General features: G+C 40.5%; 1 protein-coding gene across 8 annotated transcripts in view; it reads right to left on the bottom strand.

Moving 5' to 3' along the window:
• Window positions 1–20,711, bottom strand: part of RAPGEF2 (Rap guanine nucleotide exchange factor 2) — a 246,466-nt gene that overhangs the window by 49,052 nt on the left and 176,703 nt on the right. For all 8 annotated transcript variants that reach the window (XM_027116832.1, XM_027116838.1, XM_027116833.1 and 5 more), the window contains one exon: window positions 6,046–6,177. In XM_027116832.1, the coding sequence (XP_026972633.1) occupies window positions 6,046–6,177 (132 nt within the window). The remainder of the gene's footprint in view (window positions 1–6,045; window positions 6,178–20,711) is intronic.

The raw sequence follows: 20,711 nt of genomic DNA, 5'->3' as shown, positions 1-20,711 counted from the left end.
CCTTTTAATAATACATCTTAAATAGAACTCAATGAACAAGTTTTTGGGAATCTACTAATTTCGTGAACAATGAGACCCTTGGAGACTGAGTGGAGTCCAAGGTTTAGTGAGCACTGACTGGTCTATGGCGGGTGGGGAGAGGGCTAAACCTGAGTGCGCGGAACCTGGGACGCACTGGATTTACATCCGCTGAATGAACAGACAAAGCAGAGGTTAGTGGTTCAAAGCTCAGCTCTAGCATTCATCAAGAGGCTTTATCAAAGTCGCTGATCCTCTGTAGACCCAGTTTTGTCACCAGGAAGCTGGAGTTACATTTCACCATTCAAAGGATTGTTCTTGGATCGAATATGGGGAAAGAAAGCCAGTTACAGGCCACATTAAAGTCCCTTCCTCAAGGGGACACGTTTCCACCTCTGTGCCGGCACCCCTCTACCCCAGCAATGAGCCTTGCACGCAATTTACACTGGCAGAATTTGCCAAAACCCCCCCGCCCCAACACTCTGTTAAATATCCCAACCCCTTACACACTGTAAAAATTTCCCTCAGGCTAACTGCACCCATTAAGTTCTGGCTAAATGGCTCACACGATAATTATAAAAACAGTGATTCTATATTGAATGACTACTGTGTATCTAGCACTACATTTGATGCTTTTAGTGCATAATAATCATCATATCAATTCAGCAAATTAGGATTATTACCACTATTTTCCAGATGAGAAAACATGAAGGGAAACTAAATAAATTGTTCAAAACAAAACAAAACCCAGTAATTGTGCCAGGACTCAAAATCGGGTCCAACCAACACAAACTACTAAATACTTTGCACTATAATACTTCACCCAGTTTTCCAAAAGACTGTCTTCATAAAGAAAATAGTTAAAATATAATAAAGTAATAAAATGTGTCTTGCTTTGCTAAGTCATAAAACATAAAATTTACATTTGTATATAAACATAAAACACTTGCTACTTTCTAGCTTCCACCAAAGTACAATATTACTGAGATAATGCTAGACTTTAAACCCTTTCATTCTCAATAAAGATATGCACACACTTTATATTTAAAAGGTATGTGGGTAATGTGGGATTAACATACACACATTATTATATATAAAATAGATAACAAGGACCTACTATATAGCACAGGGAACTATACTCAGTATTTTGAAATAACCTATAATGGAAAAGAACCTGAAAAAGAATATACATCTATAACTGAATCACCTTGCTGTACACTTGAAACTAACACAATATTGTAAATTAACTGTACTTCAATAAAAATAAATAACTAAAAGGTATAGAACAATGTCATTTAGGCAAAGAACTCCTGTTCTAAATTAATTTACCTTCCACATATATAACATAACATAGATTTAGGTGCACATTACAGCTAAATAGTATTATTCTCAAAAAAAACTATTAATATTCTCAGATCAATGCTGAAAGCTCTATGATTTATTTAAATAAAAAGGGACTAAATATAGTTTGTTATTATGAATACAGTTCTTAAAACCAGTTTATTTGGCATTTTTAAGGATATCAAGTAAATGAAGAAACTGAGGAAATATTAAATGCCATAAAGCACTAGTGAAGTCTTAATTTAAAAAAAACAATGTACTACACGTTTATCATTAAGTACTTAAAAATCATTTATGAAAAAACTTTTTGCCTATTAAATATCCCACACCCACACATATCCCCATGTTTAGGAGGGCTGCTTTATAAGTAATCTTGAAACAAACTTTGTGCAGAATTTCAAACATACGTATGTAACCCAAATAGCACCTGAGTCAGACCCTGATATAAATTTAGGCTAGAAATTTATGTTGAAGGCTAACACTGATGCTAATTTAACTGAGACAACAAAGTGAGTAGGCACTGCAGACAAAGCCATATATACGCATAAACTATGAAAATATATTTGGAAATAAGTATAATGCTTGCATTAAATCCAGTTTGTGTATCATAATTTGTGCTCTTCCTAATTTTACACTAGGAATTTTTTTTTAAATTTCAATATAGGATTTACCTAAAAGAGAAGAACAATTCTTTAAAGCTTTTAATGTAAATTGTTAGGTTTCTTTCCAAAAGCTACAATCCTAACAGGTATAAGAATGTCTATCTATAAATATTATAAGAAAGTCTGTGCTAATTTGATAGGAAAAATAGTTTCATATTTAAATCCCCATATACTCACTTATGTCTTAAATATTTATTTAAGGTATAGACACGTGCATGTTCTCTTCTGCAAATTACCTACCCTTGTCCTTTGAATATCGTTATGCTATGAGTGAAGTATTTTTCTTATAATTTGCATGAGTGAGTTAAAAGTCTGACTTTAAATCTTTGTCTCAGTTGCTCTTTTAATTATTAAAAGTTTTGATCATTCATTACACCATTAAGAGTTTGCTAACTCCTGGGAATCCCCGGGCGGTCCAGTGGGTAGGATTCGGCACTTTCACTGCCGTGGGCTCAGGTTCGATCCCTGGTTGGGGAACTAAGATCCCACATGCCCTGCGGAGCAGCCGCAAGTAAGTAAAGTAAAATAAGTAAGTAAGTAAGTAAGTAAGTAAATAAACACTTTCCAAAAAAGAAAAAAAAAGTTTGCTAACTCTTTATCTGGAATTTAATCTTAATTATGATACGAAGTATGGTCATTAAAGTGGGCCCCCCTCCCCCAAAGATCATTTACTGAATAATCCATCACTTCATTGATTTGAGGTTTCCTCTATTCCATATTGCATGCTTACACGTGAATTTCGTTTTGCTTGAACTCGGTTCCATCAGTCTGCCTATTTTCGTGGTTGTTTCCAGTCCGCCCAAGTCACTGCTCTGGTAATCACGCCATTTAACCGGGGCCTTACCGTGACTGGAAATTGCATTGTCTCGTGTCACCAGCTTAGGCACTCTGCTTTCTGTCACCAGTAGCCTCCCGCTTTTCAGCTTGCTTTCATTGCCTTCCAAGGCAGCCCTTTTTCAAAACAAGCGTGTTCCTCAGTCTTCCAGGCTCTCTGAGCTTCGTGCCTGGCTCTCACACTCCAGCTTCTGCCCCCTAGTCTAACACCACAGTCCCATTCCTTCCACGTGTCCTTCCTGAAGGCCTACGACTTCCTGGCCCTATTCCAGGCTCTAGAGAGAAGACGAAGACAAGACAGAGAAGTCCCTGCCTCTTGAAGCAGTCATGCTGGGGGACAGACATATCTTAGAAAATGACAATCACTTCAATTAAAGTCTAAAAGACCAGCCAGGGACGGGACCAACATGTAGGACCTGCGTTTCAAAGGGTAAGAAGGGAAGAACTCTCTGAGAAAGCGGTCCTTGGAAACGAAGGCCGAAAGGGATCAATGAAGGCCGAAAAGGAGAGAAAATTCTGGACAGAAGGCCTGCAAAAACAAAGCCCTGCGTTACAAGGAGCCTGGCGGCTGTGCTGCTCCGTCTGTCTTTCCACTACACTCCTTGAATAAAGAGGCGGTCCCGGGGGAAGCCGAATCTTTGCTTTCTTTGTGCTCACTGTGGAGAAAACTACTTACCAGGGCAGAGGGAAATCACTCTGTATTTGGGGGCACCTACCCAGCTGAGCCTCCGATGCTCTGGTCAATTTGCTCCCCTTCTCTCCAAAACTATGATTCCAAAATGTGTCTCTCCTTGAGACTCTCCACCTGCCAACCCTCTCACTCTGAAAGAAGGAACCCAGAGACACCAGGCAGAAACTCGCTCAACTCCCAAACTCCCCACTCCAAATCCACCATCATATGCCCCTGTTAAAAGAGAGGAGGTTTCTTTTCTTAAATAAGCTAGTGATTCCACTTTGCTCTTGAATTCCTCTCCTCCAACTCTCTCAGAAAAATTATTCAAACTTTTTCTCTCCGGCACATGGCATTCCATGACAACCTCTTTGTACCCGTCTCCTGAGCATTTATACTTGCTCCAACGTGACAGCTTCCTCGAAGTCAGAACTGGATGCACGAGAAAGGGGTCGCCATGGGAGACAGCTGCCCATCACTGGAGCTGCTCAAGAATCAACCTGACTGACAGGAAGAGAGTAGAGGATTCAAACACAAGACTGGTCGCCAAACCAGGCGCATCTGGCAGATTTCTTTTCACCTTTAGAATTTCTGATTTAAAGACAATAGGGGATCTCTAGTCAATGTTAGTCCTACAGTCAGTAACCAAATCCTTAGTTACATCTATGGATTTTTCCTTAGGAAGGATACAAACTTACCAGGCTACATGCCTGTCATCAAGTTTGAAATGGACAGCTGTGAAACTCAACTAAAATGAATCAAAATACGCAGGGGTCCTCTTTTCCAACTACACCCCAAGCTAAAGCCGGACTGCAGGCTGCAAACACCAACCCCCACAGAACTAGGTGGAGTTCTCACCACGGTCTGGATCCTCAGACACCCTGATGGGGGCTGGGGACAGCCAAAGTACCATCAAGAATCTCCTCACACCCTTCCCCAACCTACCCAAGGTATTAACACATAAAGCTGAAGTTTCCCTCAGAATACGCCTCCATAAAGTATACAAACGACTCACTTCATTCTTATTATAAATTTACCTTCCAGGAGGCTCCATTCAGCCTGGAATTACACCCGAAGAACAGCAGGGGTAACTGCTACAACCTCAAGCTGTGTTCCTACTACAGGTCTTTAAGGCACGTGATCATCTCAAAGTGTAGAAGACAAAGGCTCTATCATGATGTTTCAATTAACAGAAGCTAAAGCACAACTTTTACTTCTACTGTTCATTGTTCTATTATAAGGGATACTCTTGAATAAATGTTCAAAAAATCAACTTCTAAAAACAGGCATTATGCAAGGGGGGGGGAATAATTTTACCCTGATCCACCACCTTTTCCTCCTCTAACATTTGAAAATGGGACTACTTCCTAAAGATTTAATTACAAGTTAACATTTAATGCCTCAAAGTACAAACTTGAAAAGTTACTTTAAAGAGCCAGATCATTATGTTTCTTTTTGCAAAATAATAAAAAAAAGTTCTTAATCAGCTGAGAATCTGCAAATAATTGCATTTGTGGCTATCACTTATTAGCCAGTGAGCTCTCCACAACACCTCTGAATTATAGAAAAGTGGGTACCTAATGCCTCCTGAAAAGAAAATTAACTTTCTAAGATCTACTAAATTTAGGACTTAAACAGACATGTTTTGCCCTGATGGTATTCTGTTTAGATACTTTTAGTAATTTTTTAAAAAAACAGAAACTGAGCGCTGCCTGAATGTATCAATGATCCTGAAACGCTGTAATATTGTTAGAGAAAGGTTTTATCGCGGCCATCTCCTATCACGATTCCTAAGGAGCCTAGAATTATACTTTGCAAAGTGAGTATTATACATTCTTTTTGTTTGAAACCATCTGAAATCCCGTATTAGCTGTAACAAAAAAAAAGGACCTTTTTTTGCATATTCCAGTCACTTTTCCTAAATCTGCATTTTCTAAGCCAATGAACTATTCCTTAACAATTACAATTATTTTGCTTTAAAAACATTTTTGAAATTCCATAATTCTAGTTTTTCTCTCCATCACTATCATAAGAATTTATTTGAAACATGTAAGTCTACAGGTAATAAAAATAATGCAAGAAAAATAATTCAGCGATCGAATCTTAATAATCTCTTCCTTTTGTCACACCCAAGACCTTATTAAGAAAAACTTAGTATGGAAGCATAATTCTGAAGTCTTCCCCTACAATTTTGTTCAAGAAAGGGTCATCAACCTAGTACACCTACAGGCAAATACATTTACAGTCCGGGGACACATTTCCATTGTAACCACTCCATTTAAAATTCTGGTAACTGGTAATAGCAGAGGCAAATGCATTTAGACTGTCGTTCGACTTCCTAAAACAAACATACAACATACTACATGTCTGTGTGAAGCATAAACATTACCATTTTATGTCCATGTGTGCACATATAATACACACACACATATTTACCTTTAAGATTCTATCCATGAAAAATCAGAGAACTCCTCAGAATACATGAAAATGAAGCGAATGACAAGGAAAACACCTTCCTACCTGGTAGATATCAGAAAGACTGCTGCTTCCAGAATCACTGGTGATGCTACATCCTGAGTGGCTGGAGGAGACGTGAGTCACCTGTGGGTGGAGACTGTCGGTGAGGTGTAGCTTTGTGAAATCTGCAGGAAGCTGGGGAAGGATCAGGAGAAGCTGCGTTACAGCTGGAACCGAGAACGCCAAGCAGGCATCTACAAACTGTGTCACACTCTACTCCAGGCCAGGAAAGGTCCTTCATTTTTTAAATTCACCATGACTAAATACTGTCCTATTTACCAAAAATCACAAAATCAATTTGTAAAGTTTATGGGCATTCAATGAGCCTTAAATCATACTAAATTCAACGCTTAAGTAGGTGGGTTTGGCGGTTAAGATTAACCTGGTGAGCACTGAATTCAATGAGCTACAACTTTCAAATTATACACCAATGAGCAAATTAGTCTTCTACTATTTGTTAGCCAGCAAAGTGCAACTTTGTGGCAAGAGACAGCTTAAATAAGAAAACAGATTTGAGGTTCATGTATGCCCAAATGATGTTTAAAGGTTAAAAAGATGAGCATCTTAGAACAAAGTGTATTGTTATACAAGTAACTACACAGGCACTACGGAGAAAACAGGAAAGTATGCTCTCGGAGAACGCAGAGTCGAGAAGGTTATGGACAACATTTACCTATCACAGACACGTAGATACTACTTGTTCACGTTTAAACTCCAAATAAAAATTGCGTCTAGTGGACAGATTCCCTCAGCATCCCCCAAGTGCTTCTATCACCCCCCATACAGCAGAGAAAATGCACTGAAAAAGGAAACATTCACCCATTCAACAAATATTTACTGAGCCCTCTTCCTCTTACTATGTGCTAGTTAGTGAATGAGATGCTAAGAAAACGCTGCCCTTAAAATCTTACACTCATAAGTTATTAGCAATTCTTTTGAATTCAAAAAGGGCACTATGTATCTATAGCATCACACTTAGAAGACACTACTGGCCAATAATAAACCTGACATTTCAAAATATATGCTAACTGACGCCCTGCACACTGATAATATCTTTCTTTCCTGCTGGCATACTGATCCGATTTGGCTGCTGAATAATAAATAATAAAGACTAACTGTTAAAATCAAACTTAAGGAAGAGCTTGCCTTGGCAATACTGCCTTCTCTCCTGGGACCCTCATCCCTCCTCCCCTTCCAAAACCAAGATGCCACTTCACAGTTTAGAGTAAGTCCCACAGGGGACGTGATGCAGGTTCCTGACACCCACAGCCATTCAGACCTGACTCAATAAACAGATTACGACACTTAATAGTACTGAACACACGGATGGACTCGGAAGGCATTGCGCTAGGTGAAATAAGTCAGACAGAGAAGGGCAAATGCAGTGTGACATCACCTACATGTGGAATCTATAAAAGTATAACAGAGTAGTGAATATAACAAGAAAGCAGCAGACTCACAGATACAGAGAACAATTAGTGACTAGTGGCTGCCAGTGGCGGGTGGAGGAGAGGGGTGGGTATGGGATGGGCTCAAGGATGTACTGTACAATGTGGGGAATATAGCCTATATTTTGTAATAACTGTAAATGGAAAGCAACCTTTAAATTGCATAAAAAATAAAAAAATTAAATTAAAAAAATTTAAAAAGTAAAATTATACCCCTTCAGAAAAAAACCCATTTAATATAGTCTGCATAGAAATAATATTTTTAACATCACGGGAGACAAAGTATACAAAGAAAAGATTTAAACGTAAATTTATTGGGGGGCATATAAACAGATGCTAGATAAACAGATAAAAAGGCACATGTTGGAGAAGCTCAGAGAAGTGAGATGTTTACTCAAATGTGTGAAATCACTGCAAGAATGATGTATATCTCACTATGAATGTTTTCTTAACTGATAATTGAAGATGATTTGAAACAGATAAAACTGGGAAAATAACAATTTCCCTGCAAGGAAGAGATAGGCGAAAACCCCCAAATTTGAGCATTTATATATTTTAATTCACAATGTAGAATAGCGAAATACTTCCAGGATTTCTTCACGAACAGTCTGAAGACAAAAGTTTGCCGAGCTGTATTTTACTTGTAGCTGAGTGATACATGTCAGATATTAAAACAATGGGTTCAAAGCTAGGATAAACACCCTTCCTCATCTTGGCTACGTTTCGTTGAATGCAGTCACTCACCACAGAAGGCAACTGAAGAACCAAGACTCCGTAGCTCAGCGACTTTAAAAGGCATCAGTCGATACATGTACTTACAGAACAATAAACTGATTGCTATTGATTATCTTTTATAGAGATGACTCAGGTCGACATGTGCCACACAGTGTGATTTTTAAAACTTAACTTGAATATGTCAAATAAAGATGTACCCATCTGATGAAGTTTTACTCACCAGACAGTTATTTACTCAAGTCTCGCAGGACAGTGTCCATCAACTGGTCGTCTTTCCTGACTAAATGCACCGTGGGGAAAGCACAGGAGCCTTCGAGCTCTAAAGCTCTAAACAGGTTGTGGAGTGTGAACAGACAGTCCACAATCTATTCATCTACGCTCACTTAGACCCACAAAGAGCAGAATTACGTGGCTTTGTTAAGCTAAGAACCAATAAAGTCTGTGTGTAAAGAGAAAAGAAGAAACGCTTTCATTCTTAAGAATTCAATTCTACTTTAGAAATACTTATTAAGTATCTGCTATGTCAGACACTCTGTTAGGGACAGGAAATATCAAGGTGAATAAGACACCCCCAATTCCAAATGTAAATTCTACTACCTAAAAAGTCATTGTAGTAGGTGTCATGCACAATAGAAAAATAAGTCTAACACTCTTTGTTTGTTTTTGGCCACGCTGCACGGCTTGCAGGATCTTAGTTCCCCGACCAGGGACTGAACCCCGGTCCCCTGCAGTGGAAGCACGGAGTCCTAACCACTGGACCGCCAGGGAACTCCCTCAAACATAGTTTTTTAAACGTGGCTTTTTATCTCCCCACCATCACTTGTGTTCTTTGCAGACAATGAAATGATGTTAAAGTTAATGCATATAAAATTCAGTATCAGCTAAATATCTCTTTGTACGAGAACAGATGCCATGCTTGAGAAAGCTTCGCATTTTTCCCCATAGATGGGGATGAGAGTCCCATGATTAAACGCTATCAACAGGCCACGGCGGCCAAGGCTGTGGAATGGGAGGGGTGTGGAGCTTGTCTGCCGCAAGAGAAGAGGGCCTGAAACGCACGGGTGCGGCCCAGCCTCATACTCTACAGACTGGAGACCCGAGCCCAGGCCTAAGGGAAGCGGCTCTTTCAGAGAGAAACGAACCAGCCGGGAACTGGGAGTCAGGGTGCAAACACAGGCACAGGCACCGCGTTCAACCTCAGGGCAAAAGGGTAACGCCGAACGCTGGGAGCCAGTAACTCACTGTCGGAGCAAAACATACCAAAGCAGGGGGCCACACGCCAAGGACAAAAGACTCACTTGTCCCAGCTTTTCTACGCTTGATCCAGGGCCTTTTTAAGTTACTATCACCATGCTATTCGATCAAATTTCCGATTAAATGGAGCTGGGAATTATCTTGCGGCTCTAGCCACCACTTATAACAGAAATTCTGCTCAACAATAAGAAAATTTTTTGAAGCTGGGGCTATACGCAGTAGCTACCTGAATAAAATTAAATAATAATTAAATAAATGAAAGGGGAAATTAATATATTTTATACATTTTGACCTTAACACCAATATATTCAATATTTAACAGCAATTCATTACGAACGCAATTCAAGGAAATCTCATATTTTTCTTGTTGTCATTGAAATGCTTTTATTTTCATATTTGATTGTATGAATATATTACTGCTCACATTTTTCCTGGATCAAGCAATCTATATTCCTAAAGACAGGGCACTTGTGAATCACAATTGTAACAAACTCGTGTCAGGCAAATGACTGAATCACAGGTTCACCAGAAACACTATTAATTACATAGGAAACAACAATGGTAATACGTATTTAAATCAGATTCTTAAATGCGTAAAGTAAGCATAAACAATATTAATCCCAGTTTTGTAAAATCTGGGTATCAATTAAATGATAGCTGGTTTTGTTTTCTTTTTTGGGAGAAACAGGGGTGCTCAAACAATTAGCTTTAAGTAAGAAGTACTAGGGAAGACTTAAGGCTCATATAGGAAAAGGCATTTGATAGCCTTTGGCTTATTAATTAATCTAATGATGGGCATTCATAAAAGTACCAGCTAATAAATGAACTCTGTTTTGAACATAAATTCAGTGAGTGAGGACGCCCTGAAATCTCTGACACCGCTAAATAAATACTTTGCTGAACTGGTAAAATTCCTCAAAGTGGTGCTAACATAGTAGAGACTAGGGCATTTCCTTTCTTCCCCTTCCTTCTCTCCCCCCAAAAACTTCTTAAGTTTATGTTTTCCAGCTCTACAGGAAAGGGCTGGTATATCACTGGTAATACATTGGTACATTACACTGGTTATGTATATCACTGGTAATACATTGGTACATTACACTGGTTATGTAATGGAAACATAGTAGAGTTGTATGTCCCATGATGCATTAGCATCGTAGGACTGCTGAGAAATCCAACGGTTCAAAACTAAACAAAACAAAAAAACACTGTCACCATCAGTTGAAATTTACCTCACTAAAAATTTCCCAACGAACCCCAGAATCACTTTTATTTCAAGAAATTGCTACAACAGAACACACAAGGTTTGGGGTAACGGTTAGAATCTATCCAATCCTCCCTGGCAGTTCACCTTGAGTAACAACAGTACTAAGGTAAATTGAGTATCACACTCAGTGACTGAACGCCAGCTTCATGTAAGACGCAACACTAAGAATTTACCCAAATGAGTGCTGTTTTCCCCAGAACATCTGTGAGCGCTTTCCACACTCATATTTTCAGGCTCTGAGGGGAGGAGCTGGTATGTTCCTGGACACATTGCCCATTTCTTCCTGAGGTGCCAGTGAAAATACAGCCTCCTCTATTTCCCATTCATTCATCATTTATTAAAGACCTGTGTGGTGAGGATTAAGTGAACGACTGGGTAGAAAGCACTCAGAGGAGAGCCTGGCACCCAGAACCAGACAGAAGGGTGTCGGCCATGAACCACCACGTGCAGACTCGCGGAAGACACAGGGGCTCCCAGCTGTGCATTCCTGCATCTGGAATCTAGTCTGGATGCCAGCAGGGACGGAGCTGCTCTCAGAAAGGGCCTCAGGGGCCAGTCATCACCCAGCTCCAGACACTGTTCCTTCAGCCACGGTGGGACTCAGGTTGTACTTTAAAAGCAAGTCATATTTTCTCTCTGTGTACACACACACACAGCTTTTCTTTTACTAAAACGGATCTTTTCTAATACGATGAGTTCCGACACGCTCTGACCTATTTCTACATACAGCTTGCATAGGCAGGAATATTATTTGGTAGCTCATTTTAAAGACCACTTTATACTGTGGTCAACTTTTATTTCTCTACCCCATAATATTTCTTTAGGAACACCAGAAAAAGTAAGCATTTGGACTCCTGAATATTATTCATCAGAAATCAGTTTTACTTCTCTCACATCCCATTAAGACGTGCTCAAGACCCAGGACTCATCCTTGAAATAATACTTCATCCATCAGTATTCCACAAAGCAAAGAGAAAGATTTCTGCACAGTATACAATTTCTTTTGTTTGTAAATATACATAAAGGCAAGAAACAAAGCTTTCCCCAAAGGGTCGTGAGATAATAATTTAATAAACTGATAGATTTAATAATATTTCTCATTAAAATACATGTAGACATTTTAAAATATTGGTATGACTATGCTTTAAAGGAACGAACGGTTCAACAAAAATTTGCTTTATATTTACTGGAGAAACCTGCCAAAAGATTAGCAATTTGTAAGAACTTAATATTCTCCCAGCTTCCTGGCAGGCTCAAAAGACATAAGTCTCATTGTACACATCAAGTTATCTTCTGTTCAACTTCCTGCTAAGTCAAGCAACCCTGAGCAAGTTGATTAACTTCTGTGCACCTTAGTTTCCTCTGTAAAATGAACGTAACATTGTCCAGTGACTAAATGAAATAACTTGTAGAATCCACCTGCAGCTGTCTCTCTCCCTTTCCATTCCCTCTGCCATTTTTCCATCTTAGGTCAGATAGTTTCCAAATTCAATGGGAAAAAAAAAAAAACTAACTTATTTTTGACACTCTCATACCTAATACCACCATTATAGTACTTTACTTATTATATATATTTCCCCCAAACCTCTACATATTATATTTTATTTTTTAAATATTTTTTGATGTGGACCATTCTTAAAATCTTTTTATATGTTAGAAATATCTCCTGAAATGTGGTGGTGACCCAGCCCTCTCCCCAGGGCAGAAAGGCTACCCGCGTGTTTTTTAGGGTTGGTAACCTATGAATGAACCATAAACTTCCTTGGCTACAGTGGCATGAATTACAATCTGCAATTTAATCCCTACATTTATGAAATAAGGATAAACGGAACACAAACAGAACAACTCGGACCCCTGCTGAGGAAAATAAATACGCAAAACTAGTAAACTGACTGAAAGGCTGTCAGTCACACGACTGATGTTTTCAAGCAAATACCTTTAAGAAGCCTTTTCTATCGGACATTCATAGAAAGCACTGAATAGGAAACTCATGTGAACTTCACTTCAAAACAGAAAAGTGGAATCCTTTAGTATGAGGAGAAAGTGTATGATCTAAGTACCATCTATTCCAAGATGTAAGGCTGTGTAAGGCAACAGTAAGGTCACCTGCACACCAGTCCTGTTCTTACAAGAATCTCATGAAGTAGGTTATTATTATGACTATTTTTATTTATTTATTTATTTTTGCGGTACGCGGGCCTCTCACTGCTGTGACCTCTCCCGTTGCGGAGCACAGGCTCCGGACGCGCAGACTCAGCGGCCGTGGCTCACGGGCCCAGCCGCTCTGCGGCATGTGGGATCTTCCCGGACCGGGACATGAACCCGTGTCCCTTGCATCGGCAGGCGGACTCTCAACCACTGCGCCACCAGGGAAGCCCTATTATGATTATTTTAGATAAGAGGAACTAAGACACAGAAAAGCTATTTGCACCAAGATCACACAGTGAAAAGGTGGCAGAGAGAGATTCCTGGCTGCCTGGCCCTGTACTGAATACACTTAAGCATTGAACTTTACTGTATTTATGGACTTATTGGTTGACTTGAAAACTCTCATGAATACTGATGAAACTCTGAAATGTCTGCTTATATCAATTTACTAATGTAGTTTCTTGTACAAATTTCAAAATCATATAGAAAAACAGTCATTTAAAACAATTTCTCACTTTCATAAAACAAATTAATTAAAACTTTACATCTGCATCTCCAATGTCAACGATTCTGACATCACACTGCCACTTTTTGAGTCATCCAATAGAGTTTTCATTCCTTCTAAGTTGTTTGAGATGCACCACTTTTTGCATCTCTTTGTGATATACTGTGCAACATTAGTGAGGTTGATTTTTCATCGTCTTGTAGGTTCTTTACAAAATCATTTACTATTTATAAGCTAACCTTTAAAATGTTATGGTAGTAACCAGTATTTGCAATTCTGAGATCACATATCCAAGAATCATTATTAAATCTGTGTAAAACTTCTTTAACTCCCTCATCCCACGTTCCACAATATGACCCTTACAACATTCCAAGCTAGCATTGTTTGAGGTCATTACTGCCTTATGTTCCTTACTGAAGAGTACCTTTTCTGTTTAAAAAAAAAAAAAGGTAAAATGAATTGAGAGAGAACCTCATAATGTAAGAGACAAAAGCAACTCTTCTCTGGTAGTTAACTCTTGCAGAACGAAATCTTGCCTGATATATTATACAATGCCCCTAACATCTGACAATCAGAGAAAAAGTATGTGGGTGCAGGCACACACACAAATAAATTAGTCAACTAATGTCATCACCTTAAAGAAAGACACCTGGCACAGTGAGAATAGTTCTATAATAAACATCAGAACCACTAAAAGTTTGTCCTCTGAAAGACAATTGTAGTTTTTCAAAATGAAAATGTTTATCTGGGACCTAAAATAAAACAAACTATATAATCTTCCAAAGAAATACTGAGGTAGTTAATTAACATGTATGTATCACCAAAGGAAATGTCCTGTATCACCAAAGGAAATGTCCTGTTGTCTGTTAAAAAACACAGTTTTATGATGGTTTTCAAGTGACAGGCACTCCATTCTCACTCCAAACACACCCCCCCCCATATAATCCCTTTTCCTCTTCAGTTTATTTGCAGCTATCAATAACCAGTGATCTGAAAAGCACACCTTTTTCTGAGGAATTTCAAAAAAAAATGTCTAGATCACTTAGTCCAAGATTTTTTCAATAAAATACATGGCAAATTTTGGCACTGAGTCAGGTAACTGAAAAGTCACCTTCTGGGTAGCACTTCACCTACAGAAATCCTACCCCTATGTGCACGCTCTCCTCACGTGAGGAATCATTCCCCCATTATCTGGGGCACACGTGTACCTAATGAGCAACGTGGTGAACATCTGATGCCTCTTTGTTCCGATACTTATAAAGAGCCCAGATACTGCACTTCATGGACGGAGAAACAGAAGGTCAGACAGCTCAGGTGGCTTGTCCAAAGCTCCCAGGTCCATGGCTCCAAAATCTGCGCCCATTGCACTCTGCATCTGGACTCCAGAAATGTGTTATTTGGGGCCATATTCTAAGCCAACTGTGACACCCATCTGCTCCCTGATTTAAACAGGAAATATCCTAAGAAACTTTAATATCACCATAGCTTCACTGTCTAATACAAAAACCAACCCAATAAATATATTTTTTAGCAAAATTGGTGATTATCCATATAGTAATACTGATCATCATATTCTACAGTTACTAAAACTTGAGTTCTCGTGTTTTCCAGGACCACATGGGATCGGTGCTCTGGAAGTGGAGACCCCTGGAGATGGAGGGGAGCCGCTTGTGATAGGAGAAGGCAGTTTCTAGGACCAATTAGACAACAACTCTGATGAGCTGCAGAGGGACGGTGGGCAGTTATCCCAGCTGTAAGAATGCTCAAGGGAGCGTGGAGTCGGAAATGAGCCTTTAAAGCCAAGGAAAAAAGATTCCTATGGGATCCACGGATGATCCTAAGCTGCCTTCTTTTTGAACAAAAATAAATAGTTGGTTTGGCAAGAAAGCCTCACTCAGAATTAAAGACATTACCCCACAAGTAATGTTTAACTCTTTAAAAAAAAAGTTATAAAAGCCACGTGACATCCAAACACAAATGCACTTAGGTCTCCATACAATAAAATGCCCAAAAATGGCTGAGACTGGCGAGCTATTCACCAATGTCCTCCTCTTCCAGGGAGTACAGCTGGATTGCATTTCCCAACTTCCCTTACAGTCACATAGGTGCCCATACAACTGACTTCACGCCTTCAGGGTATGAACAAACAGAAGTGATGGATGCTGTGCCTACGCCCTCCTTACATGCATCTTCTACAGACCCGCTGAGACCTTCCCCTTGCATCAAGAGTCTCTGTCGGAAGACAACAGAAGCTTTGCGCCGAAGGTTAGACAACTGAGCCATAACGTGGAGGGGCCTGGATCCCTGGATCCCTGCTTAGAGGAAAACTGTCCACTAAGTGATCCAGAGTACTTGCTTCAGATCTTATGCAAAAGAGAATAAACTTCTATTGTATTTGAACCCTTGTGTTTTGCTTGGTTTGATACAATGGCTAGCATTATCTTAACTCATACGGATACAAATATGATGATACTCTTTTGTGACCTGTCTGCAAAAAATCTTCCACAGTGAAATTCTCAGTTCCTTAAGGAGAAGTAGGTAGGGCTCTGATGACACCCTGACCTCACAGTGCTGTGTGCAATCTGGATAAAATCAACATTAGAGCTCCTTTAGTCAGTCAAACACATTTATTAAAAACCCACTTTATGCCAGTATGCCAGGCACTGGTCCCAGTTTTCTAAGCCAGCGGCAAGTAAGATAAACTCCCTGCTCTCATGGATCTTACAACTAGCGGGCAAGATAAATAATAAAAGATTAACGAAGAAAACTGTCAAATAGTGATAAGCGCTGCATTCAGCAAAGATTAAAAGAGACTGATGTGACAGAAGGATGATTGGGGGGACTTCCCGGGTGGTCCAGGGCTAAAGAATCCGCCTTAGAATGCAGGGGAGACACGGGCTCGATCCCTGGTCAGGGAACTAAGATCCCACATGCCGCGGGGCAACTAAGCCCGTGCGCCACAACTACTGAGCTCGAGTGCCTAAACTAGAGCCCGCGTGCCGCAAACTATAGAGCCCACGCACTCTGGAATCCGCACGCCAAATCTACAGAGCCCACGCACCCTGGAGCCTGCGCACCACAACTAGAGAGAGAAAATGTGCACGCCACAACTAGAGAGAAGCCCGCACACCACAACGAAGAGCCCACGTGCCACAACGAAAGATCCCACATGCCTCAACAAAGATCCCGTGTGCTTCAGCTAAGATCCGATGCAGCCAAAAATAAATAAAATAAATAATAAATAAATCTTTAAAAATAAAAACAGGGATAGCCAAGAAAGACTGAAGATGTGACAATGTGATGAGAAAACTGGTTTTTATATTCTCAGTTATCTCCTAAAGGGATAGTTTTAATCATACCACTTTATTAGATATATATACCATTTTACTAGGTATATATATATATATACACACACACACGCACACATACACCTTATAGATCTATATCTTATACACACAGACATACATACAAACTTTACATGTTAACACATACTTATATTTCATATATTTATGAAGCGTATGTTATATTTATATTTGCCTTTGTGCAAAATTGAGAGAAGTCTAGTATATCCCTAAGCCAAAGGAATCCAATTACTAAACATTTTATGAAAAATTATTGGGCTCTTCATGCAACTTCAAAATGAAATCAACTAAGTATCACAGTCCCTTAGGGATCAGAGACAGTATAAAACAGATTTGGACTTGTTCACTGTCCTATGAGTCGGAGAGCACTTAGTCAAATTTCAAGATGCAAAATATTACACAATGGAAATATAAGGCTTCCAAAATAATTATTTGTCCTCCAAAAGTACCGCTTAATAGGTTCAAGGGAAAATTAAGTCTAGAAGCCACCTACTCTGTCAACTGATTTTGAGTACAGTACTCAAAAATTTACTGAATAGACTGATTGCTCAGGAAAAAAACACTTCTATTGCAATGTAAGCTATACTCTTTTGAAAAACAGGAATTCATGGGGCTTCCCTGGTGGCGCAGTGGTTGAGAGTCCACCTGCCGATGCAGGGGACACGGGTTCGTGCCCCGGTCCGGGAAGATCCCACGTGCCACGGAGCGGCTGGGCTCGTGAGCCATGGCTCCTGAGCCTGCGCGTCCGGAGCCTGTGCTCCACAACAGGAGAGGCCACAGCAGTGAGAGGCCCGCGTACCGCAAAAAAAAAAAAAAAAAAAAAAGAATATGTCATACAGAGATAAGTAATTTGAAAATTAATAAAGCAGGACACGGGATATAGCGGGTAGGAGGTCTCACTGCTAAGGGCTAAGGTGTCCTCTGAGCAAAGACCTCAGTGGAGTGAAAGCCTGCACCCTGCAGGTACACATGGGGAAACAGAGGTCCCACGTACAAGGCCATCAAGGGCACAGGCCGAAGACACGGTGGCCTTGGCGTGTTTTAGGAACAGCTAGGAAGTCAGCACCAGCCCTGAGAAGCCCAGAGGGAATCAGGGCAGAGAGAGACGCCACGGTGAAATCATGTGGGAAAGCTGTGGGACTGACGCCGGATCTCATCCTGAATGGGATGGAAAGATCGGGGGTTCTTAGCACTCACAATACATTCATCACGAAGTTAAAACATTTTCCTAAAATGCTTAATGCAGATATATATTACCTTTTGGAGAAATATTCAATAGTAATTCCACATAACTTGAGTAAAAGATGTTTATTACAACTTGTACCAAGAGGCCATTGACAAACAAGGACCTCGTAGCTCATCTTACTTGATGTCCCACAGGCAGTGACTCAACTGTGAAGCCCTGTCTGTTCTAAGTCATGGTTTCTGGGTACACTGGCTATACAACTTTATTTACTGAAAAATCCCACCCTGTTCCTCTTATATCTGTGTGAGACACACACACACACACACACACACACACACACACACACACACACACACACACACACGAGACTACCTAGAATTCAAATGACACCTCAGATTCCACCGCTAATGTTTCCATTTCTAGATTTCACTCAAACACAACCACAACTGCCGCTTTTCCAGTGATGAGTATTACAACTTCGCTAGACAATAATCTTTAAATCAAAAAATAATTATACGTCATCCCTCTTAAGTTACTCACACAAAATAGTGGGCATTAATTTTATGTGTCTAGAATATCAGCTTTTCCTTTCACTTCAGTGATAAACATATTCATTTTGGCATTTATTTCTAAGGACTTCAGTGATAAGACATCTAATTTAACGTTACTTTCAAGGGCTTTGTGTGTCAACCCGGGCACACCAGATAATTTCATTGCTTTAGCTCTGTCTAGAGGGCACTGGGGGAGAATTAACTGAACATCTGTGGTGCATCACTCATTGCCCAGGGCCATCAAGAATATATCCCGCATACACTGCATAAAGGCTAATAGATTGTTCTTTTCCTCCGCCTTTCCTTTTTGGTTTGCTTGTTTGCTTAGACTGGTAAACCTCAGACACCATATCACCTGGTGACGAGTCTGAATGACTAGGACACAGCTGAGCGCGTGTGACCTCATAAGGAGACTCCTTGGTAATACCCTCACTTCTGTCAATGTGCCAGCATTTCTCGTGACCTTCTCGTCATCTCCAAGGATTTATTTACATAATCAATTGATCAACTGTCTCAGGTAGCACATTCCTCCTAAACAAAGACCAACATCTAGTATTCTAAAAAGCTTTTACTTTCCTTAAACTTCAACTGCTTTCTCTGAACTTTTAAACACGTATGTGTCTGCATATTAATTTATTAATCCCAAGTTTAAATCAGGGAAACAGAATCACGTTCATCAAGACACACTTAGGGAATCTTACAACGGGTTTCATATAACCTGTGGTGTCATCAGTGCGTGCATGCGCGTGTGCGCACACACACGCGTTAACAACCTGAAAATGTCCTCTACTATAAACAGTTTAACTTCCGCAGCCTAGAAGTTTCAAAGGCTCGATTCACCTTCAGCAGAAACGAGAACTTAGAAAATTAGCCAAGTGCCCACTGTGCGTGAGACCCTCTGATGGGGATTTACATACATTCTCCTACTTCATCTAATGCCACTGTACCACCATCGTCCTGTCTTGCTTCCTACAACAATCTCTTGTTTCCCTTTTATTTCTTCTCCACGTTGCAGCTCAGTGAACTTCTGGAAGAGGACAGAAAAACTTGCACCTGATCACGCCAATCCCTGGCCAGGAGCCTGTCAGGGACCCTCTTTACCGCAGGGACAGGTTCACACCTCCGACCACTGCACGCACCTCTTCTCCTTGTGATCTCTGCACACCCCTCTCAGCTCATTCTCATGCCACACCCTGTCTCTCTCTCTCTCTCCTCTGCCTCTGCTATTACTTCCTCCTAGCGGGGCGCCCCTGGGCTGCCTAATTCCTGAGCTCCCCTCCTGGAGGTGAGACGTTGTCGTCAGAGGTTCCTGTGTCACCCAGAGCTCAGCCGCCCCTTACAGCAGCTGCTGCTCTAAACATCCCAGCCTTCCCGGAGTTAAGTCCAAAAGGGAGCACGGCTGCCTTTCCTTCACCCTTTCCCTTGCCTCAAAGGGCCTGAAATACAGTCTGTGCTGAACAGACACACACATCACTGAACGATTAAGCCGAGTTTAGAGCTGAGGGTACTGAGGCCGAGAGAAAATGAATTAGGATGGCCTCTCCTGTCCTAATTCAACAGCCACTCCTTTCTGCCAGCAATTACAGGTAAGACTACCAGAATAAAGCGAAATGACGAGGAATAGAAGAAGGAGGAGATTATACTAAACCTAGGCTAACAGTAAGCATAGTTAAGCAATGTATTCAGTTTGGATTTCCTCCAAGTCAGGACAAAACTTGTGGACTCAAAACTTTTTGAGTTCCTGTCTGTATAGATTCCAACAGAGGAGCCTGGCACGTGAAGAGTGTCTGAACTCTCCTCAGAATTGTAAGATTCATTCGTCTACTCAATTATTTAACAAGTATTCACGGACCGACTGCAACGAGCCAGGCATAGTTATAGGAGCTCGTTATCAGGCAATGATGGGCACTGGCAAAGCCCTGCTCCCTGGAATTTTTCCTTCTGGAGGCAGGAGGCTTCAGGGTGGAAGGTGAAAGAAGCGATAAGTAATGATAAACAAATAAAATAAATGCAGATATCATCAGTACTATATAGAGAATACTAAAGGGGGCGGGGGGAGTGATGCAATGGACCGTGATAGCTGGGACTGGGGAGACTACTTAGACCGGGCACTGGGAAGGCTGCTCTGAGAAAGTGATATCCGAGATGAGAGGTGAATAAACACAAAGGATCCAACCAAACGCGATCTGGGGGAGAGCCCGACAGATGGAAGGAAT

Source organism: Aethalodelphis obliquidens, unplaced genomic scaffold (genome assembly GCF_003676395.1).
Source record: "Aethalodelphis obliquidens isolate GAN/ISIS:26980383/991018 unplaced genomic scaffold, ASM367639v1 scaffold17, whole genome shotgun sequence".
NCBI classification, from domain to species: domain Eukaryota; kingdom Metazoa; phylum Chordata; class Mammalia; order Artiodactyla; family Delphinidae; genus Aethalodelphis; species Aethalodelphis obliquidens.
Note: the sequence above shows the minus strand (reverse complement) of the source record. Positions and strands in the feature narration are given on the sequence as shown.